The sequence below is a fragment of the Echiichthys vipera genome, assembly GCF_963691815.1.
Source record: "Echiichthys vipera genome assembly, chromosome: 22".
NCBI classification, from domain to species: domain Eukaryota; kingdom Metazoa; phylum Chordata; class Actinopteri; order Perciformes; family Trachinidae; genus Echiichthys; species Echiichthys vipera.
Window position 1 is genome coordinate 15,183,532 of NC_139847.1, and position 15,609 is coordinate 15,199,140.

The 15,609-nt window shown below is 43.8% G+C and overlaps 2 protein-coding genes across 2 annotated transcripts; both read left to right on the top strand.

The window, feature by feature from the left end:
* Window positions 1–227: 227 nt before the first annotated feature.
* On the top strand, window positions 228–4,188 carry LOC310964467 (E3 ubiquitin-protein ligase TRIM39-like; the record flags this gene model as incomplete). Its single annotated transcript, XM_083937596.1, has 8 exons — window positions 228–322; window positions 847–1,426; window positions 1,552–1,647; window positions 2,316–2,549; window positions 2,692–2,839; window positions 2,966–2,992; window positions 3,520–3,665; window positions 3,757–4,188. Exons 2-8 carry the CDS (start codon window positions 857–859, stop codon window positions 4,186–4,188), a joined length of 1,653 nt encoding a protein of 550 aa, XP_083793722.1. The 5' UTR covers window positions 228–322; window positions 847–856.
* Window positions 4,189–5,435: 1,247 nt separating this feature from the next.
* Window positions 5,436–14,965, top strand: rpgrip1 (RPGR interacting protein 1; the record flags this gene model as incomplete). Its single annotated transcript, XM_083936939.1, has 30 exons — window positions 5,436–5,523; window positions 5,743–5,796; window positions 5,925–6,042; window positions 6,220–6,425; window positions 6,522–6,624; window positions 6,765–6,905; window positions 7,616–7,721; window positions 7,869–7,892; window positions 7,992–8,138; window positions 8,238–8,311; window positions 9,161–9,378; window positions 9,573–9,679; window positions 9,784–9,834; window positions 9,920–10,099; window positions 10,259–10,376; window positions 10,542–10,705; window positions 10,794–11,124; window positions 11,275–11,435; window positions 11,636–11,868; window positions 12,041–12,156; window positions 12,289–12,497; window positions 12,770–12,826; window positions 12,935–13,110; window positions 13,222–13,276; window positions 13,440–13,518; window positions 13,748–13,842; window positions 14,010–14,199; window positions 14,296–14,380; window positions 14,522–14,649; window positions 14,736–14,965. 30 exons carry the CDS (start codon window positions 5,436–5,438, stop codon window positions 14,963–14,965), a joined length of 4,044 nt encoding a protein of 1,347 aa, XP_083793065.1.
* Window positions 14,966–15,609: the final 644 nt, after the last annotated feature.

The window sequence follows — 15,609 nt, forward strand, 5'->3', positions numbered from 1 at the left end:
GATTTTATTGTTGCGGTATTGTAATGTGTGTGAACATGCATGGTGTTTCTGTCCATTTGACTGACCTTCAAGTGCTTCCTTGTTGTTGCTCAGTCCAATACAAACACAATAGCCTGCTATTATGTTATACAATAAAAAGAAAAGAAAAACCTAGTAAGGCACCTGATCTAGGCATTACTCCTCCCACCCTGGAACAACATGGTTGAAAAAGGGAAGACCGTCCCAGAGGGAGTGGTAACAGCGAAACCAGGAGGACTTTGGCTTCACAGCCGCAGTGCCAGTGTTTGCCGTTGCTGCCTCAGAGGTCACTTTCAGCAACCAGGTAAGACCAGAACAAAATAACAGATGATTGTGTTATCATTTTCATCAAAGGGTTACAATTAGTTGAATAATGTTCCTTTGATGTCTTGTTAAATGGAATATAAGAGGGACTAATCTTTGAAAGCATTAATCTTCATCCCTGGTGTATTGATCATGAGAGTAAGGTACGTTTACACACTTGCAGGGTTAGTCTTTGGATTTTAATGTGTGTATTCAATATATGTTTCAAGCTAAGTGAGGGAGTTCTAGGGAACGAGGGGCAGATTCATGTGAGCATGCAGCTGGACTTTGGCCAGTTGGCAGCTTTGAATAGTTTAAAGTTAATGATAAGCAAGTTCAAATGTCTCTGACTAAGAAAGTACTTCCACTGCCTGTATTAAAGACTCTGAAATATAGCCTATAGTGTATGTTTTGTGTAGTGCAGCTGATGGTTAATGTTAACCAAAACCCATTTCCTCTGTGATTTAAAATGTAAATGATTAATTTCTCATTTCTAATCAGTTAACACCTATCCTCTGTCTTTACTTCTGGAGCCATGGCCTCCCCCAGCATTCTCCTGTCAGAGGTGCAGTTTCAGTGTTGCATCTGTCAGGAGGTTTTCTCCGAGCCCGTCTCCATCCCCTGCGGTCACAGCTTCTGCTTCACCTGCATCACATCCCACTGGGATGACCGCCTCGCCATCAGCTGTCCCAAATGTCAGGCGGTCTTTGAGGGGCGCCCGGAGCTTTGCGAAAACTCCTTTGCCAAGGAAATGTCAGAGCAGATCCGAGCGAGAAGGCAGAACGGCGGGATGCCGATGGCGGGAAAATTCATTTATTGTGATGTGTGTGTGGGTAAGCAAACGAAGGCCTTGAAGTCCTGCCTTGTGTGTCTGACCTCTTATTGTGAGAGTCACCTGGAGCCACACCTGAGAGTTGCCACCTTGAAGATTCACAAGCTGATTGAACCCGTGGCGATGCTGGAGAGCCGAATATGCAAAAGGCACCAAAGGCTCCTGGAGCTGTTTTGCAGGAGCGACCAGAGGTGTGTGTGTGTGCTGTGCACCGAGAACGACCACCGTTGTCACGACACCGTCCCAGTGGAGCGAGAAAGTCAGGAGAAGAAGGTGAGATCCTAAAGTCCTCATCATCATCATCATCATCATCATCATTGTGCCATCATCCCATCAAATACATCTTTAGCTGCTGATTCACTTTTGGTTTTAATTCTTAATAAAAAACTGATGTTCAGGCTCAGATGCTCAGGATCGAGGCTGATGTTCAGCAGATGATCCAGGACAGACTGCAGAAAGTGGAGGAGATCAAACACTCTGTGGAGCTCAGCAAAGTGAGTTGATTGTTGGTTGAGTTGAAATTGGGTCATTGCAGCCACAGTTGAAACATCCTTTGCATACATATGCAAGGAAAGAGGCTGAACACATGCAGGAGTGTGTGCATTGTTACTTATACAATAATGCTCTCAAAACATCTAAAATATATATTAATATATCATTATTCTGCTTTTATCCACTACTACTTATGAGGATCACTTGTACGTATATCTTTTGATTAAAAATCTCATCCAGACGTGTTTTGAGACAACACTTTTCTTTCTATAAAATGTTGTGTCTATGAAAACACGTTTTTTTCTACAGATAATGACCTTTATTAAATATGAGTCAAATTACATCTGTTTAAAAAATATTATATGTGACTATGCAAATAGTTCTTTATTTTGTTAGTTTAACTGCCGGACACAAGATGTTTTTAGTACATGTGCGCTGGAAGTTGCTTATTGCGTCAGTTGCATACTGGACTGTGATTGGCTTCCATGCTAGTTGTGATATCACAGAATCCTACCTGTTAAACTCTGATTTAAGATGAGCGCAGAGAAATCTTCTAGTAATAAACTCTGCACATACATCATTCTGCACACAAGCATCAGGTGACCTAGCAGTAAGCAAAACACATTTTTGAGTGGGAGGGAGACTTTAAACAATCTTTCCTTGTCTTCAGGAAAACTCCAAGAGGGACGTCTTGGAGAGCATGGAGGTCCTCTCGACTCTGCTTCGTTCTTTGGAGAAACGTCAGGCTGAGCTGGTGGAGGCGATCCGGAGGAAGCAGGCGGCGGCAGAGCGGAGGGCTGACAGGCTCATCACAGAGCTGGAGCTGGAAATCACCGAGCTGGAGAGGAAGAGAAGTGAGATGGAGGAGCTTTCTCACACCGAGGACCACCTCCGTCTTCTGCAGGTCAGGAGTCGTCTCACAGCAAGAGATTTGATTTGTGATAGTCACACAGGAACACATCCATTACAGAGACAGAGATGCTTGTCTTGCATCAGTCTCATCTCATCTTGTCAGATCTCTTCTCTGCTTTTTTTTTGTGTGTCAGAGATTTCCAGCTCTGAGTTCACCTTCACCTGCCAAAGCCTGCTCTGACATCATCGTCCATTCAGACACGTGTTTGGGGATTGTGAGGAGAGCGGTGGCCAACATTGAACAGCAGCTTCAGTCAGCTTTGAATAATCTTTCCATTCAAGGTCCACTTCTAAATGGATAATTCATCAGCAACACCACACTCTGTGACAGAGCAGTCTCTTATATTGAATGTCCTGATCAGAGTGGACACATACACGTTGTTTTCATATGTTCTTATTCACTTACAGAGCATGAGAAGATGCAGCAGTATGCAGGTACAGTTGGACTCAGACAGTAAAGTAATACCAATAAGAGTCTGAAATCATTCGCTGTTCTCTCTGTCTCTCTCACTCTCTTTTATCTTTTGTCCTGTTTCTCAACCAAATCTAATCATATTGTACCTTGAAGGGCTCCGTAACATACTGTACCAGTGAGAATATTGTAAAAAAATGCCACAGAATCTGAAATAATAACATACAATTACATTTAAAAAGCTTAAATTCTTTAAGAATAGTTTAGTCTGTACAATTTCCATCACAACTTTGGGGTCATTTGAGGTTTTTCTTTCCCTGATAAATTACTGAAGCTGATTCATTTCATGACAGTCCGCTAATTTAGGTGTCAATTCAATTCAATTCAATTCAATTTCAATTCAATTTTATTTATAGTGCCAAATCATAACAAAAGTTATCTCAGGACACTTTACAGAGTAGGTATCGATTTATTGCGTTATTTTAATTAGTCCTGTGTATCACAATGCATGCCTCAGGATAAATTCACATAAACTATGTCTGTCTACCAGTCGATGTTCATCTGGACCCCAGGACGGCCAACCTTTGGCTGGTTCTGTCAGAGGATGGGAGACAGGTCTGGGATGGAGATGCTGAACAGAACCCGGAGGACACACCAGAGCGCTTTGACATGGCACCATGCGTCCTCGCCACCAGGGTAAATGAAGAGGTTGTGTTTATGTGTTTATTTTACACCTTTCTGAAAAAAAGGAACAGTCCCAGTGACGTGAGCCTCCCTTGCTCTGCAGGGTTTCACCACAGGGAGGTATTACTGGGAGGTGGACGTGGGAGACAAAACAGCGTGGGACTTGGGTGTGGCTCGACAGTCGGTCAACAGGAAGGGGCTGGTCACACTGTGTCCAGAAGACGGTTATTGGACTATTTGTTTGAGGAAGAGCAGTGAGTACCGGGCATGTGCGGGGCAGGCAGAGCTGCTGTGTCTCTCTCAGAGGCCGCAGGTCATTGGGGTGTTTCTGGACTATGAGGACGGGACGGTGTCCTTCTATGACGCAGAGGCCAAGTCCCACATCTATTCTTTTACACAGATCCAGTTCACTGAGGCCATGTTTCCCTTTTTTAACCCAGAGATGTGTGACAGCGGCAGCAACAAATCCCCACTCATCATCCGCCTTGTCAGTGGAGTCAATGGAGGCGGGGATTTAGATGACATTACAATATGATGTGAAATGTATTTTACGTTGAAGTGAATTTTTTTTTGTAAATTAGGCGACAATTTCACACATGCCTCATACTCATCCTCATCCCGACTCTGCCCCATTCCTCAATAAAGAGCTGTACCTGCTGTATATGCTTATATCGTATCATTTTTCTTCTTCCCTTTGCTCATGCTCTCTTTAAACGTAAGACCTTGAGCACAGATCTCAGACCAGAGTCACTCCAATAATAACCATCATAGGTCGTTACAGGCTGACCACAAAACTGACTTCAGATCACGTTTTACAGCCTGACACTTGCTAATCAGATTAGAGCAGAGATGAGATTAGCCTCAAGGCAGATGGAGCCGTGAGACTTCAGGATTGAGTCTTTGGCGGGGGCATTATACACACTACTACTACTACATACTGTACATTCACAGTTATGTCACTGAATGAAACGCACGCATACAAACAAAGTAATTGCATGTTCTAGTTTTACACCTGGGTGAATTCCTGAAAGAATTTAGGAATTAGGAAAGATGATGATGTGAAGAGAGGGGTAAAAGGGGTTGGGGAAGAAGGAGGGAGGAAGGGATGAAGAGGGATTAAAACTGATACTGTCGAAGCACAGGGCGGAGACATGTAGAGAGCCTACACGTTACACTGAATACCAGGGTAATACAGGAACACACACATTTCTTTACAAGGTGTAAAACCTCTTTGGATGGCCAACAGATAAAGGTAAGTCAGATCTTTTGTTAATATAGTTTTGATGTCTGCTGCACCACCGTCACAATTGACACACTGGCAAATAACTGACTAATGAAATGTTACAGTGTGGTCAGAGTCCTCAGGTTGTGATTTCAAGTGTTACCGTAAGAGTAGATCAGCAACTGAGAATATGTACATATTATATTAATTAACATTGTTTATAAGTGTACCTGTGTGTGTGTTTAATGGAAAGCACTTCTTCCAACAGCTTGGATCTCATTAAGTCCCACCATGCTAGAAAATAAGGACTTTTGCTGAGGTTTTATAATTACAGAAATTTTAATGGAACATGTTAAGGTTGGAAGATTTTTAAAGGTGAATTATACTTTTTGTTTCTCTGTTTTCCTGTAGTCAATAACCCTTGTTATCGGTTTTTAGTCCACATTCCAGTGTGTATCTCTACCTCTCCACCTGGATGAAGTCCTGTGAGCCAGCAGTGGATGTCAATATGACAAGTTAGCCGCTCAGTGACGTTTCACAGAACGGAGATTTCTGGTGTTATGTCGGAAGTGATGGATGAGACCGCCGGAGATCTCCCGGTCAGAGATGTGGGACTGATGAGGGGAGGGCTGATGCCCACTGTCCCAGGTTTGTGTGTGTGTTATTATACAATTATGTGTGTTTGTGCGTGTGTGTGTGTGTGTGTGTGTGTGTGTGTGTGTGTGTGTGTGTGTGTGTGTGTAAGTGAACTTCAGTGTAAGTAACGACGAAACAGAATTTAAAATCGGCTCTTTATTACATTTGTGTGTCTGTGAATACGCTGTCTTGACTAAATCTGTCACTGTCACCTTCCTGCTGTTTCCCCAGATACTCTACGTGATGTGAAGCCATGGAAGAAACATCATGTCATGAAGGCAAAGGGTAAGCTGCTAAGCCATTAAAAAGCTGCTAATGTAAACAGCACTTTTCCGTTGTCTGTGCAGCAAACATACTAAGAAAGTACTATGTTATATATTGGCTGCCTCTCTCTCTCTCCCTCTCTGTAGCAGATCCTCAGCGCCTGTTTCGGTTTCCCAGAGAGCACCTGGAGGACCTGTGTCTCAGACTGCAAGAGGAAAACAGTGTGTTAAGACAACACACTCGCACACAGGAGCAGAGGCTACGCAGGTAAAAGAGACATTGACACACAACCCAAATTACTGTAACTAACTGACCGTGCCCAACACGAGTGGGTACACCAATGTTGCATCTCAGAGCTGGGACTGATGTAAAGGGACATATGATAAAGAGTCCATAAAAGCCCCTTATATGGCTGATTTAACCTCCTCCTCCTCCTCGCCTCAGGATGTCCACCAGACTGATGCGTCTTCGTCAGGCCCGCCCTGGGTCAAGTGCTGTGAAAGAGAGGGACATGGAGGACACCATACAGGAGCTGGAAGCCCGTGTTGCTATGCTGGAGAGCCAGAAAGGGGTGCTGCAGAACAAACTGAGCCTGGCCAAGCAGCACATCATGGACATCGGGGGACGTACGCCGTACAGGTTCAGTAAAGGTGTGTGTTGGACATGACTACCAGGATGACTACTGCCTCTTCTTCTTCCATCTCTAACCTTCCCGCCTCTCTTCTTCTTCTTCTTCTTCTTGTCAGGTAAAAGCATGGAAGTGGAGGGCGGAGTAAGGAGGGCAGCGCAGACTGCCCCGCCCCGCTATGGCCCCACACTGGAAGACACCAGGGCAGAGATGGAGAGATTGTAAGCATGCGATGTAGAGAGCATTGAGCAGATGTTTATTTGTTTTCAACCTCAACCTCATTCTACTATCTGACTCCTCTTTTTCTCCCCTCCAACCCCCTCATGACTCCACCGTCCACATCTCTCTCTCTCCCTCCCAGCAGGTCCAGTGTGACGGAGCAGGTGAGGGCTACAGAGCTGGAGCTGACGGCCCAGGCTCTCAGAGACACGCTGAGGGAGAAAGAGAAAGAGATAGAGGGAGCAGTGAGAGACATAAGGAAGCAACAGGCTGACAGACACAGGTGATCACAGCAGAAATACAACTACTAATTGTACGACTACTACTGCAGTTAAAAAGTATATTTCAAAAATCGGTTTATTAGTTTTTATTTGAGTACATTTCAGTGGACTTTACTGCATAGTCAACAATCCACGCTTTCCTACTACTTAAAGGACTCCAGTATGTTATCTCCCTGGCTGAGGAAAGTTTAGTCACTATTAGTGAACATGAGCTACTCTCTCTCAAAGCCACAAAGAAGTCTCACACTTGTCATGTCATCAGGTATAAAGTGAGGAGCTACTCCATAAACAATGAAGCTTCCTTTTTATCCTCAAATGAGTTTTATTCTGGAGTTTTGTCAGCTGTGAAACAGAAAATCTACCCATGTAGAACATGACTTGAGAAATTTAAACTTGAGAACTGTATTTTTCGTATTTTTAGGCTGTATTAGACCATATAAATAGCATGCATGAATGTAGTGTAGTTCCCTTTTAAGGCGAACATTGTACGGCTCTATAGATCGCTTGTATTCCTAATGTCTTCTTTATCCATACTGAATTGAGTGTTTCTTATAATCAGACAAACTGATTATTTTGGTAACCACCTTATGTTAACAATTCAATATTGTACTGCTCTTTCCACCATTAGCCCCTCTTTTTGCAACTACGGCTACAACTGCTTGAACCGTGTCAATAAAAGTATTAACATATCCTGTTGTTATGTGTCTGTCAGAATAACTATTAGAGAGAATGTGGATCTGATCCGTCTACAAAAGCAGCTTTCAGACAGGAGCACCGCCCTGAGAGTCAGCCAGGAGAAGTTCAGCAACCTGCAAGAGGTTAGATGACCTTATTTCTCTATAAATATCTTTTGCTTTTTTATAATCATTCGATTACATCAGCTTAAGAATCCAGATTCAGCACTTCATTCACACTAATCTGTTCACTAATCAGTAAGCAAACGTGTCTTTCTTCTTCCCTCGCAGGCATTTGAGAATCAGCTGGAGGAGGTAGATGCCCCGTTTCACAAAAAGCTTTATGAATACCTCAAACTAATAGTCTGATACTTTACACAAATGAACTTGGTGTGTGTCATGTGTTCACCCCAGAGTCAGAGGTCAATGAGGGAAAGCCAGGGAGCTCTGCTGGAGAAAGTGGAGGAGCTGACTGAACAGCTGAAGCAAGAGAGACAGAGAGCACTGACACTGGAGGGACAACTTACCACCTCTGCCCTGTCTCTACAGACCCTGGACAAGGTGCCACATCTGTGTCTGCATGCATAAATCCAAACTAAAGAAAGACTGGAGATGGTGTAACGTAGTAACGTATTAAAGCTTTCATTCTTTCTCTTTCAGCTACAGGAGCGGATATCAGACCTGGAGGGAGAGAGGGATCTAATAAAAGAAAACTATGACACACTACTAGAGAGGTAGGACTTCTAGGCACGGACGGATTAAGAGACAATGGGCCCCTGGGCACAGACATATAAGAGGCCCCCCTCACACTGTCCACGTAGGAACAAGACACCCAAATTCAGTTGGGTCTACTTTTAGTTGTTTTGTAGTTATTTTGGGTCTCTTTGTGGTCATTGTGCACTTATCTTTTGACCGTTTTCTATGTGGTCATGTTGTATGTTGTGACTCTTTGTGTTCATTTTACGTCCATGTGTTGTTGTTTTGTTTGTCTCTGTGAATGTTTTGCATCTACTTTAAATCATTTTGCATTTTTTCGTGGTGGTTTTGCGTCTATTTTTAGATTTGTTACGTATCTATATCATTGTTTTTTCTCTCTGTGGTTATTTTGGATCTATTTTTAATCATTTTGAGTGTCTTTCTTGTCATTTCTTGTCTCTATGTGGTCATTCTATGTCCATTTGCCGTCACGTAGCATCTCTTCATGGTTGTTTTGCATCCCTATCATAATTTTTCATCTCTGTGGTCATTTTTGGTTGTTTTGTGTTTACCTGTGATCCTTTAGCACCTCTTTGTGATCATTTGGAGGTTAATTTTCAGCAACATTTTGAGTCAGGTCCAGCAATCCATCTATGGTCCAAGGCCCTACAAAACAATCTCCAAGATTTTATAGAGCACATTTACCAGCAGGTTTGAGGGATGGAAATTGAAATGTAAAATAGATGCAAGTCGGCATGCAGGAGCAGCAGAATATGACTTTAGATCAAGAAAAGGTCTTTATGCCATATAGTCCTAACATTTCACAATGCCTGAAAGTAATTCTGTGTTTCTCCTTGTATGTTTATATTTACCCTTTTCTTTCCTAGAACTTTATCCGTGCAAAGCAACCACGATGGCAAGGTGGAACAACACAGAGAAGTGAACCAGAGGAGGGAGGAACAGGGAGAAAACATCAGCAGGATGGACATCGAGAGACTGGAGGAAATGCTGCAGGCAGAGAGGGGGGAGAGAGGCAGGCTGGAGCTGGAGAAGGACCAGCTGAGACGAGAGAAGGAGATATTAGAGGAGAGGGAGAGAGAAAGAGGTGGGAGTCTCAGCATGTTGTATCTGCTGCAGTTTGAGAAGGAATGGATTTGGAGTTAGTTAAAGAAAATACATTTTATTTTATTTTATCATTTTATTTAAATTAGATCCTTAACTGTCCCGTCCCAAATGAAAAATCGATTCTCCAGTAAAACTACATTCATTAACATTCCCACTTTGTATTGTTTCGCTTAGAGTTTTCTGTGACGACGCCAGACAAACGAGAGCATCTGGAACAGGAGGTTCTCCAGTACAGAGAGCAGGTTGCTGCTCTGCAGCACAGACTGGACTCTGTCACCAAGGTCAGATATGAGGAACAGAATAATAGACAGCTGAGCGACTGTCTGTTTCTTTGTATGGCATCATGTTTTAGGACACTTCTCATCGTCTCCCTTCTCTCTTCCAGGAGTTTGACATGAGTGTTGAGGAGCTCAGTGACACTTTTATACAGATCAAGGTTTGCACACTTTTTTTTATCTCTGCTAGGACTGCTTTAGAAGACTAAATACATTGCTTTTAAACCTTATTGCGTGTTTTTCCAGGCATTCAGGATGCAGCAGGAGAGCAGGGCAGGGTTGAGTTTTCTCTGGGCTGATGGGAAGGTGGAGGATTCACCCCGTGAGCTGGCCAACATCCAGGCATTGCATGCTGAGACTGTGCTGGAACTACAGAAGACCAGAAACCTTCTACTGCTGGAGCACCATATCAGTAAAGACCTGCAGGTGCACACACATACACCCTAAACACAGTAACATGTACCACACACAGAATTGAAATACCCATTGATACTGCTGTGATTCTCAGCTTTCTTTCTTCTTCTTTTTTTCCGCATCCCATATTAACTGAACTTGTCTCGGATCAAAATCTGTTTACTCCCCAAGGAAGAGTTGAACACAGTCAACCAGAAAATGGGGAGAGAGAGGGAGGAGAGCAAGAGGAGGATGGCCGAGAAAGACAAACTTTTGTCAAAAAGAGCTCTACAGATCAACGCTTTACAAGGTATGGACACTCTTTTCAATAGTAACAGCAGAGGAAAGAGAACCCAGAATCATTCCTAATCAGTTACTTCTGTGAGGTGTTTGCAGTTTGTTTTTAAAATAAACACAAGTGGGTAGTAAGCATCAGAATCTCAAAACTCTTAATTTTTCTATTTATACTCTTAAGCTCAGCTGAAAGAGTTAGCATACAGCCCCAGGAACTACAAACGGACCATACCAATACAGTACACCTGGCCAGCTGGGGACCAGGAGGTGGTACAGCCCATTGAGGACGACCTGTCTTTTTCTCAGCTGAGAGCTGGGGAGTCACTGTTGGAGATCCACCTTAAGGTCCAAAAAATGGATTGTTTTTTTCTTTTAGAATAATTCAGAGCAAGTATCCCATGAAGCTGAAATCTGTTTGTTTGTTCATTTCCAGGGCGCCACCTTCACCCCTTCAGGTCTTCGTACTATGGGCAGCATGCACCCTGAAGACATTGTGACCTTCTGCACCTACAGCCTCTTGGACTTTGAAGTGCACTCCACTCCTCTGGTGTCAGGCAGTCAACCCAACTACGGCTTCACGTCCCGCTACGCTCTAACAGCCCGAGATCTGGGCAGGCTGGGAGGTCAGGGGTCAAGGGTCAGAGCGGAGCTCCACCAGGCATTGGGAGGGGTCAGGTTTGTGACACATGGAAGCGGGCAGATGTCCCTCATGGGTGCTATGGAAAGGAGAGGGGAGCGCGTTGGTGGACACGTCAATATCACAGGTAAGGAATGTAGAGGAAAAAGTCACACACTGGATTTGATGCTGCTTTTCCTGCACAGTTTGTTAACACACAGTCATTGCCAATTACACAATATACATATATCTTGAGTCATTTGATAATTCATTGTCTGAAATTGTGTCCGTCTCCAAGGGTCTGAGGGTGAAATAGTGGGTGTTGTGGATTTCTGGGTGCGCCTGTATAATCCTGCAGAGCCCACAGTCACTGTGGCAGAGAGAGGAGCTGACAGGAGAACAGCGGCACAGAGGAGTCCTGTGCAGATCTCTCTTGGCTGGCAAGACGCTGGTCATGAGGTAAAACAGGGAGACATTTTCTCACTTACCTCCTGTGGTGTGTACCCATGCAGGGTGTTTTTATTTCTTCACACTGTGATTTTCTCTGACTTTTAGAGACACTATCATGGTTACTCTACCTCACTGTGAGGCCTGTGGAGCCAATGTAACAGGGATACGTTTGTTTGTTCTTAAATGTAATTTTACAATGCTATTTGCAGGAGTTACATGACTACGGCGGGGGGATCCCAAATGAGTTGGTGGTTGTGTTGGAACGTTGTGTGGGCCTCAGTGCTCGCTGGCCTGGACTTCTTCCTGATGCCTATCTGACATACAGGTTCTACGACCTGCCGCCTCACGTCTCTCAAACTGTCCAGGCTAAAGCTGACCCGGTGTTCAGTGACACCACCAGCTACCCACTGGCAGTAACAGCTGATGTGTTGCACTACCTGAGGTAATATGTTAGAAATTGGATTATATTGAAGAGGGAGTTCACTTGTTGTGACACAGCCTACTTACTTTTTTTTGGGTCAAATTAATATTATCCTAAAGATCTTCTCACTTATACAATTCTTATAAAGTTAGCTATTGAGATAATCCCATCCTTCAACTGCTCTTTTGTCCAGGTCCAGCAGTTTATGGGTGTACGTGTTTGATGACAGCGACGACCAGATACCGCCAGCCTATCTGGCCAAGACCCCCATCCCACTGCGAGCCCTGGCTACAGGCAGGGAGATCAGAGGTATAACAGTTACTTGATTCATTTGTATCTCTCACTAGAGGAAGCTTTGCTTTAGATGGAGGTGGAAGTCTGAACATGTACCTGAACTACCCAAGCAGCAGGTTAGAAGTGTTTTTATTTCTGTCCTGCCAGGTGACTATGTTCTGAGGGATCCAGCCGGTGGACCTCGGGGCATGGTCAGGGTCTCGATAATATGGAAGTACCCCTTCCAACCATCAGTGGACACTGTGCTGGGAAGACGGGGACAACAGGACAGACAAATGGAAAGCACTGAGAGGGAGGAGAAGAGGAGAGAGGAGGCCGAAGCATCACAGAGGCCTATAGCCAAGCCCAGAGTGAAGGTGAGATTTATTCCAGTGTGCCAAAAGGTTCGGGTATTACCAGTATTGCTGTGGAGAACCAATTGCACATTTGTTTGAAAAAAGAGTGGATGAACTGATAAAAGCAACTGTAACCCTCTCCCAAAGAAATGTTCCTCTAAGGAGCATTCGTTGCTGACACCGTGTCGTAGGACTGAAAGAAGTCCACAGAAATCTATGTTTTAATGCCATGATACGTTCAAAGACATTTACCCGTGTAGCTGAATACCTCACCTTCTGCGGCTCTACCACAGACGCAGCTACTTGAGCCGAGAGAACCCAAAGCAGTGCAGAAAGACACCAAAGCTTTGGTGAGGCTCAATGCATCAACACAAGTGGCAGTGACAGCTAAACTGTGTTTTCATTAGAAGTCAAGCCTAAAAACTATTTTATTTACCTGTGCATTCATCCGTTAACAGCCTCGTCCACCAGTCAAACAGAAAAGCTCACAGAACGTACGAGCGGAGCAACCCGCCTCTGTGGGACCGCTGAACAGGAAGAGGTCCACCAAGAGGCCGCCTGAGCTTCACCGCAGCACGCCCCATGTGACGCCTGAGCCGAGACTGACCACACCCTCTCTTTTGCCAACAAGACAGTAAGAATCAGATATACATTATATATATATTTTAATTCACTTCATTATCTTGTTATTGTAGAGCTTGATGAGCTTGAGCTTTCAATAATAAAACGTTTCATCTTATTCAAGATCTTCACCCAGCACGCTGTCGAGGAGAAGCTCCGCCAGCTGTGAGAGGACTCAGGTAGGAGCTCAGTCTCTCTCTTTTTTACTTTATCTGGTGCCGTCACTTTCACGGGAAACACCTTAAAGCACTGTTGTGGAAGGAGAAACGAGTAATTAGAATGAGAAGGCACCAATGGAGGACTGGCTGGTGAATGGGCTCATATCTAATTTCTTCTTCTCAGGACGGTCCCTCTGTGGATCAGGTGTCTATGGATGAAGAGGAGGAGGAGGAGGAGGAGGAAGAGGAGAGGAGTGAGAGTGGTAACTATTCTCAAACACACAATAGGCCTTAACACCTCTGAGTTTCTTTCAGTCATTTGAAGCCTCACACTCAACCTATTTGAGCGCTAAAGCTACAAAATACAGACAATTACTGTACAAAATATCCCTGGAACACGTGAAGCCGTCACATTCTGACAGGGCTTTCATTTTAGCCCAGCAAGTTGAATTGGAAATGAGATAAATCCAGTTCTCCTCTTTTGTTGAGAAGCTGCTGCAGGAGACAGTGAAGCCCCAGAGTCTTCAGAGTCAAGTTCCTCACACAGCGACATCATCGTCATCCCGCGCAAACGGAAAACCAGGAAGGTACGAAAGAAGCGAAACTGCCTGAGTGAGAGAGAAAAGTATGAATGAAAATGAAGATTTTAGCACCGCACTGTGCTGTTATTGTCATTTGCACATCTGCGTATCGAGCATATGTTTGACCTTTCATTTTAAATGAGCTGGTCAGATAAGATTCGTCCGTGTTTCAGGGAGGCAAGCTGAGAGTCGAGATTCTGTCCCTGATGTTTGAACCGTCCTCACACGTGGCGCTGGACAAGTCGGTGCAGCGTGTTTATGTGGAGTACCGGCTGCTGGGCGTCCCCATGGAGACGACAGAAACCCCCATGTCCCTCCGCAAACCCACAAAGGGAGAGGAGATTCACTACAATTTCACACGAGGTGAGCGTGGGAGAGCTTTGTAGCTTTTGAAAATATTTTTTTCTAGAAAGTTTCAACGTCTTTATAACCCCATATATCTCTGTTTGTCTGTCTCAGTAATTTATGTGGATGGCTCACAGTCCGCTCCACTCAGACAGTATCTTTACACCATGTTGGAGGGCACTGACCCCAACCAGGGCAGGTAGTGGCATTTTTTTTGTGTCATTTTACAAGTTAAACTCTGAGTGAATACATCAGTTTATTTCTCTGCACTTTATGGATGTGTGTATGGAAGACCCCAGACCACAAAAGTGAAGTGCGTATGTCTGTGTGTCATGGCAAGGTTAAAGTTCACAGTAGTCAGTGAGCCGATGGACGACGAAGAGGAGTGTGTGGATGTGGGACATGCTTTTCTGGACCTAAAGGAACTGCTCCTCACTGGAAATGATGTCAGCGACCAACAAATTGACAGTAGGTGTTGTATTTGTGTACAATTTTTCGGTTGTTTTTGGAGGATGTTATCTTGTATAATGTCCCTGTGTGTCTGTTTCCTCCAGTCGTGAGTGTGGCTAAAGACAAGGAGGTGATAGGAAATCTGAAAGTGTCCCTGGAAGCAGCCAAAGTGCTGACTGGGATATACCAGGAGTTTCACCGGGAGAGGGAGACCAAGAAAGAGGACGACACGGACGGAGAAGACGATGAGGAGGATGAGAAAGATGACAAAGAGCAGGAGGAGCAGAAAAAAGATCAAATACTGATAGATTATGATGAAGATAGTGACTTCTGAAAGCAACTAGTATGGGATTAACGGAAAGTCTCTGCATTGTTTGTAACCTCTCCTTCTACATTTCCCAAAGTGATGAAATAAAGAATCACTTTTTGAAAGGCTGCTCTTTGAGGATTATTTATGGATTTTAGAAGTTTGATGTCCAGGTCTTTCAATCGTCCAGCTTATCCAGTATATCTTTATCATATAATCCTATCCTGAAATGCATTCTTTTTTAGACTTCATGTATAAGAGCAGACCTTTAGTAAAGGTACTGTTTTCTCAAAGGTCTCCCCTGCCAGAGGATCTTCATCACTGATAACTTGTCATTTCCGGAATATGTTTTATGAACATATACACAGTTCTTCATCGTAACATCGTTGGTTTGCTCCTTAATTTGTGTTTAATTAATTCAGCACTAACTAACTGATACACTGACAACATGATATAGGTCAGCTAATTGAGTATAGGAGATATCCTGGTCTATGGGCATCTCATTTGAATGTAAAGGGAATTTAGAGGCAAAGGGTACATACATTATCAGATAATATGTTCCTTTATTAGTCCCACAAAGGGGAACATTTCAATATTACAGCAGCAAAGTGGATAGCAAACAAAGAAGCATCAATAACAAGCATTACATTCTAGATAAATATAGAAAAATA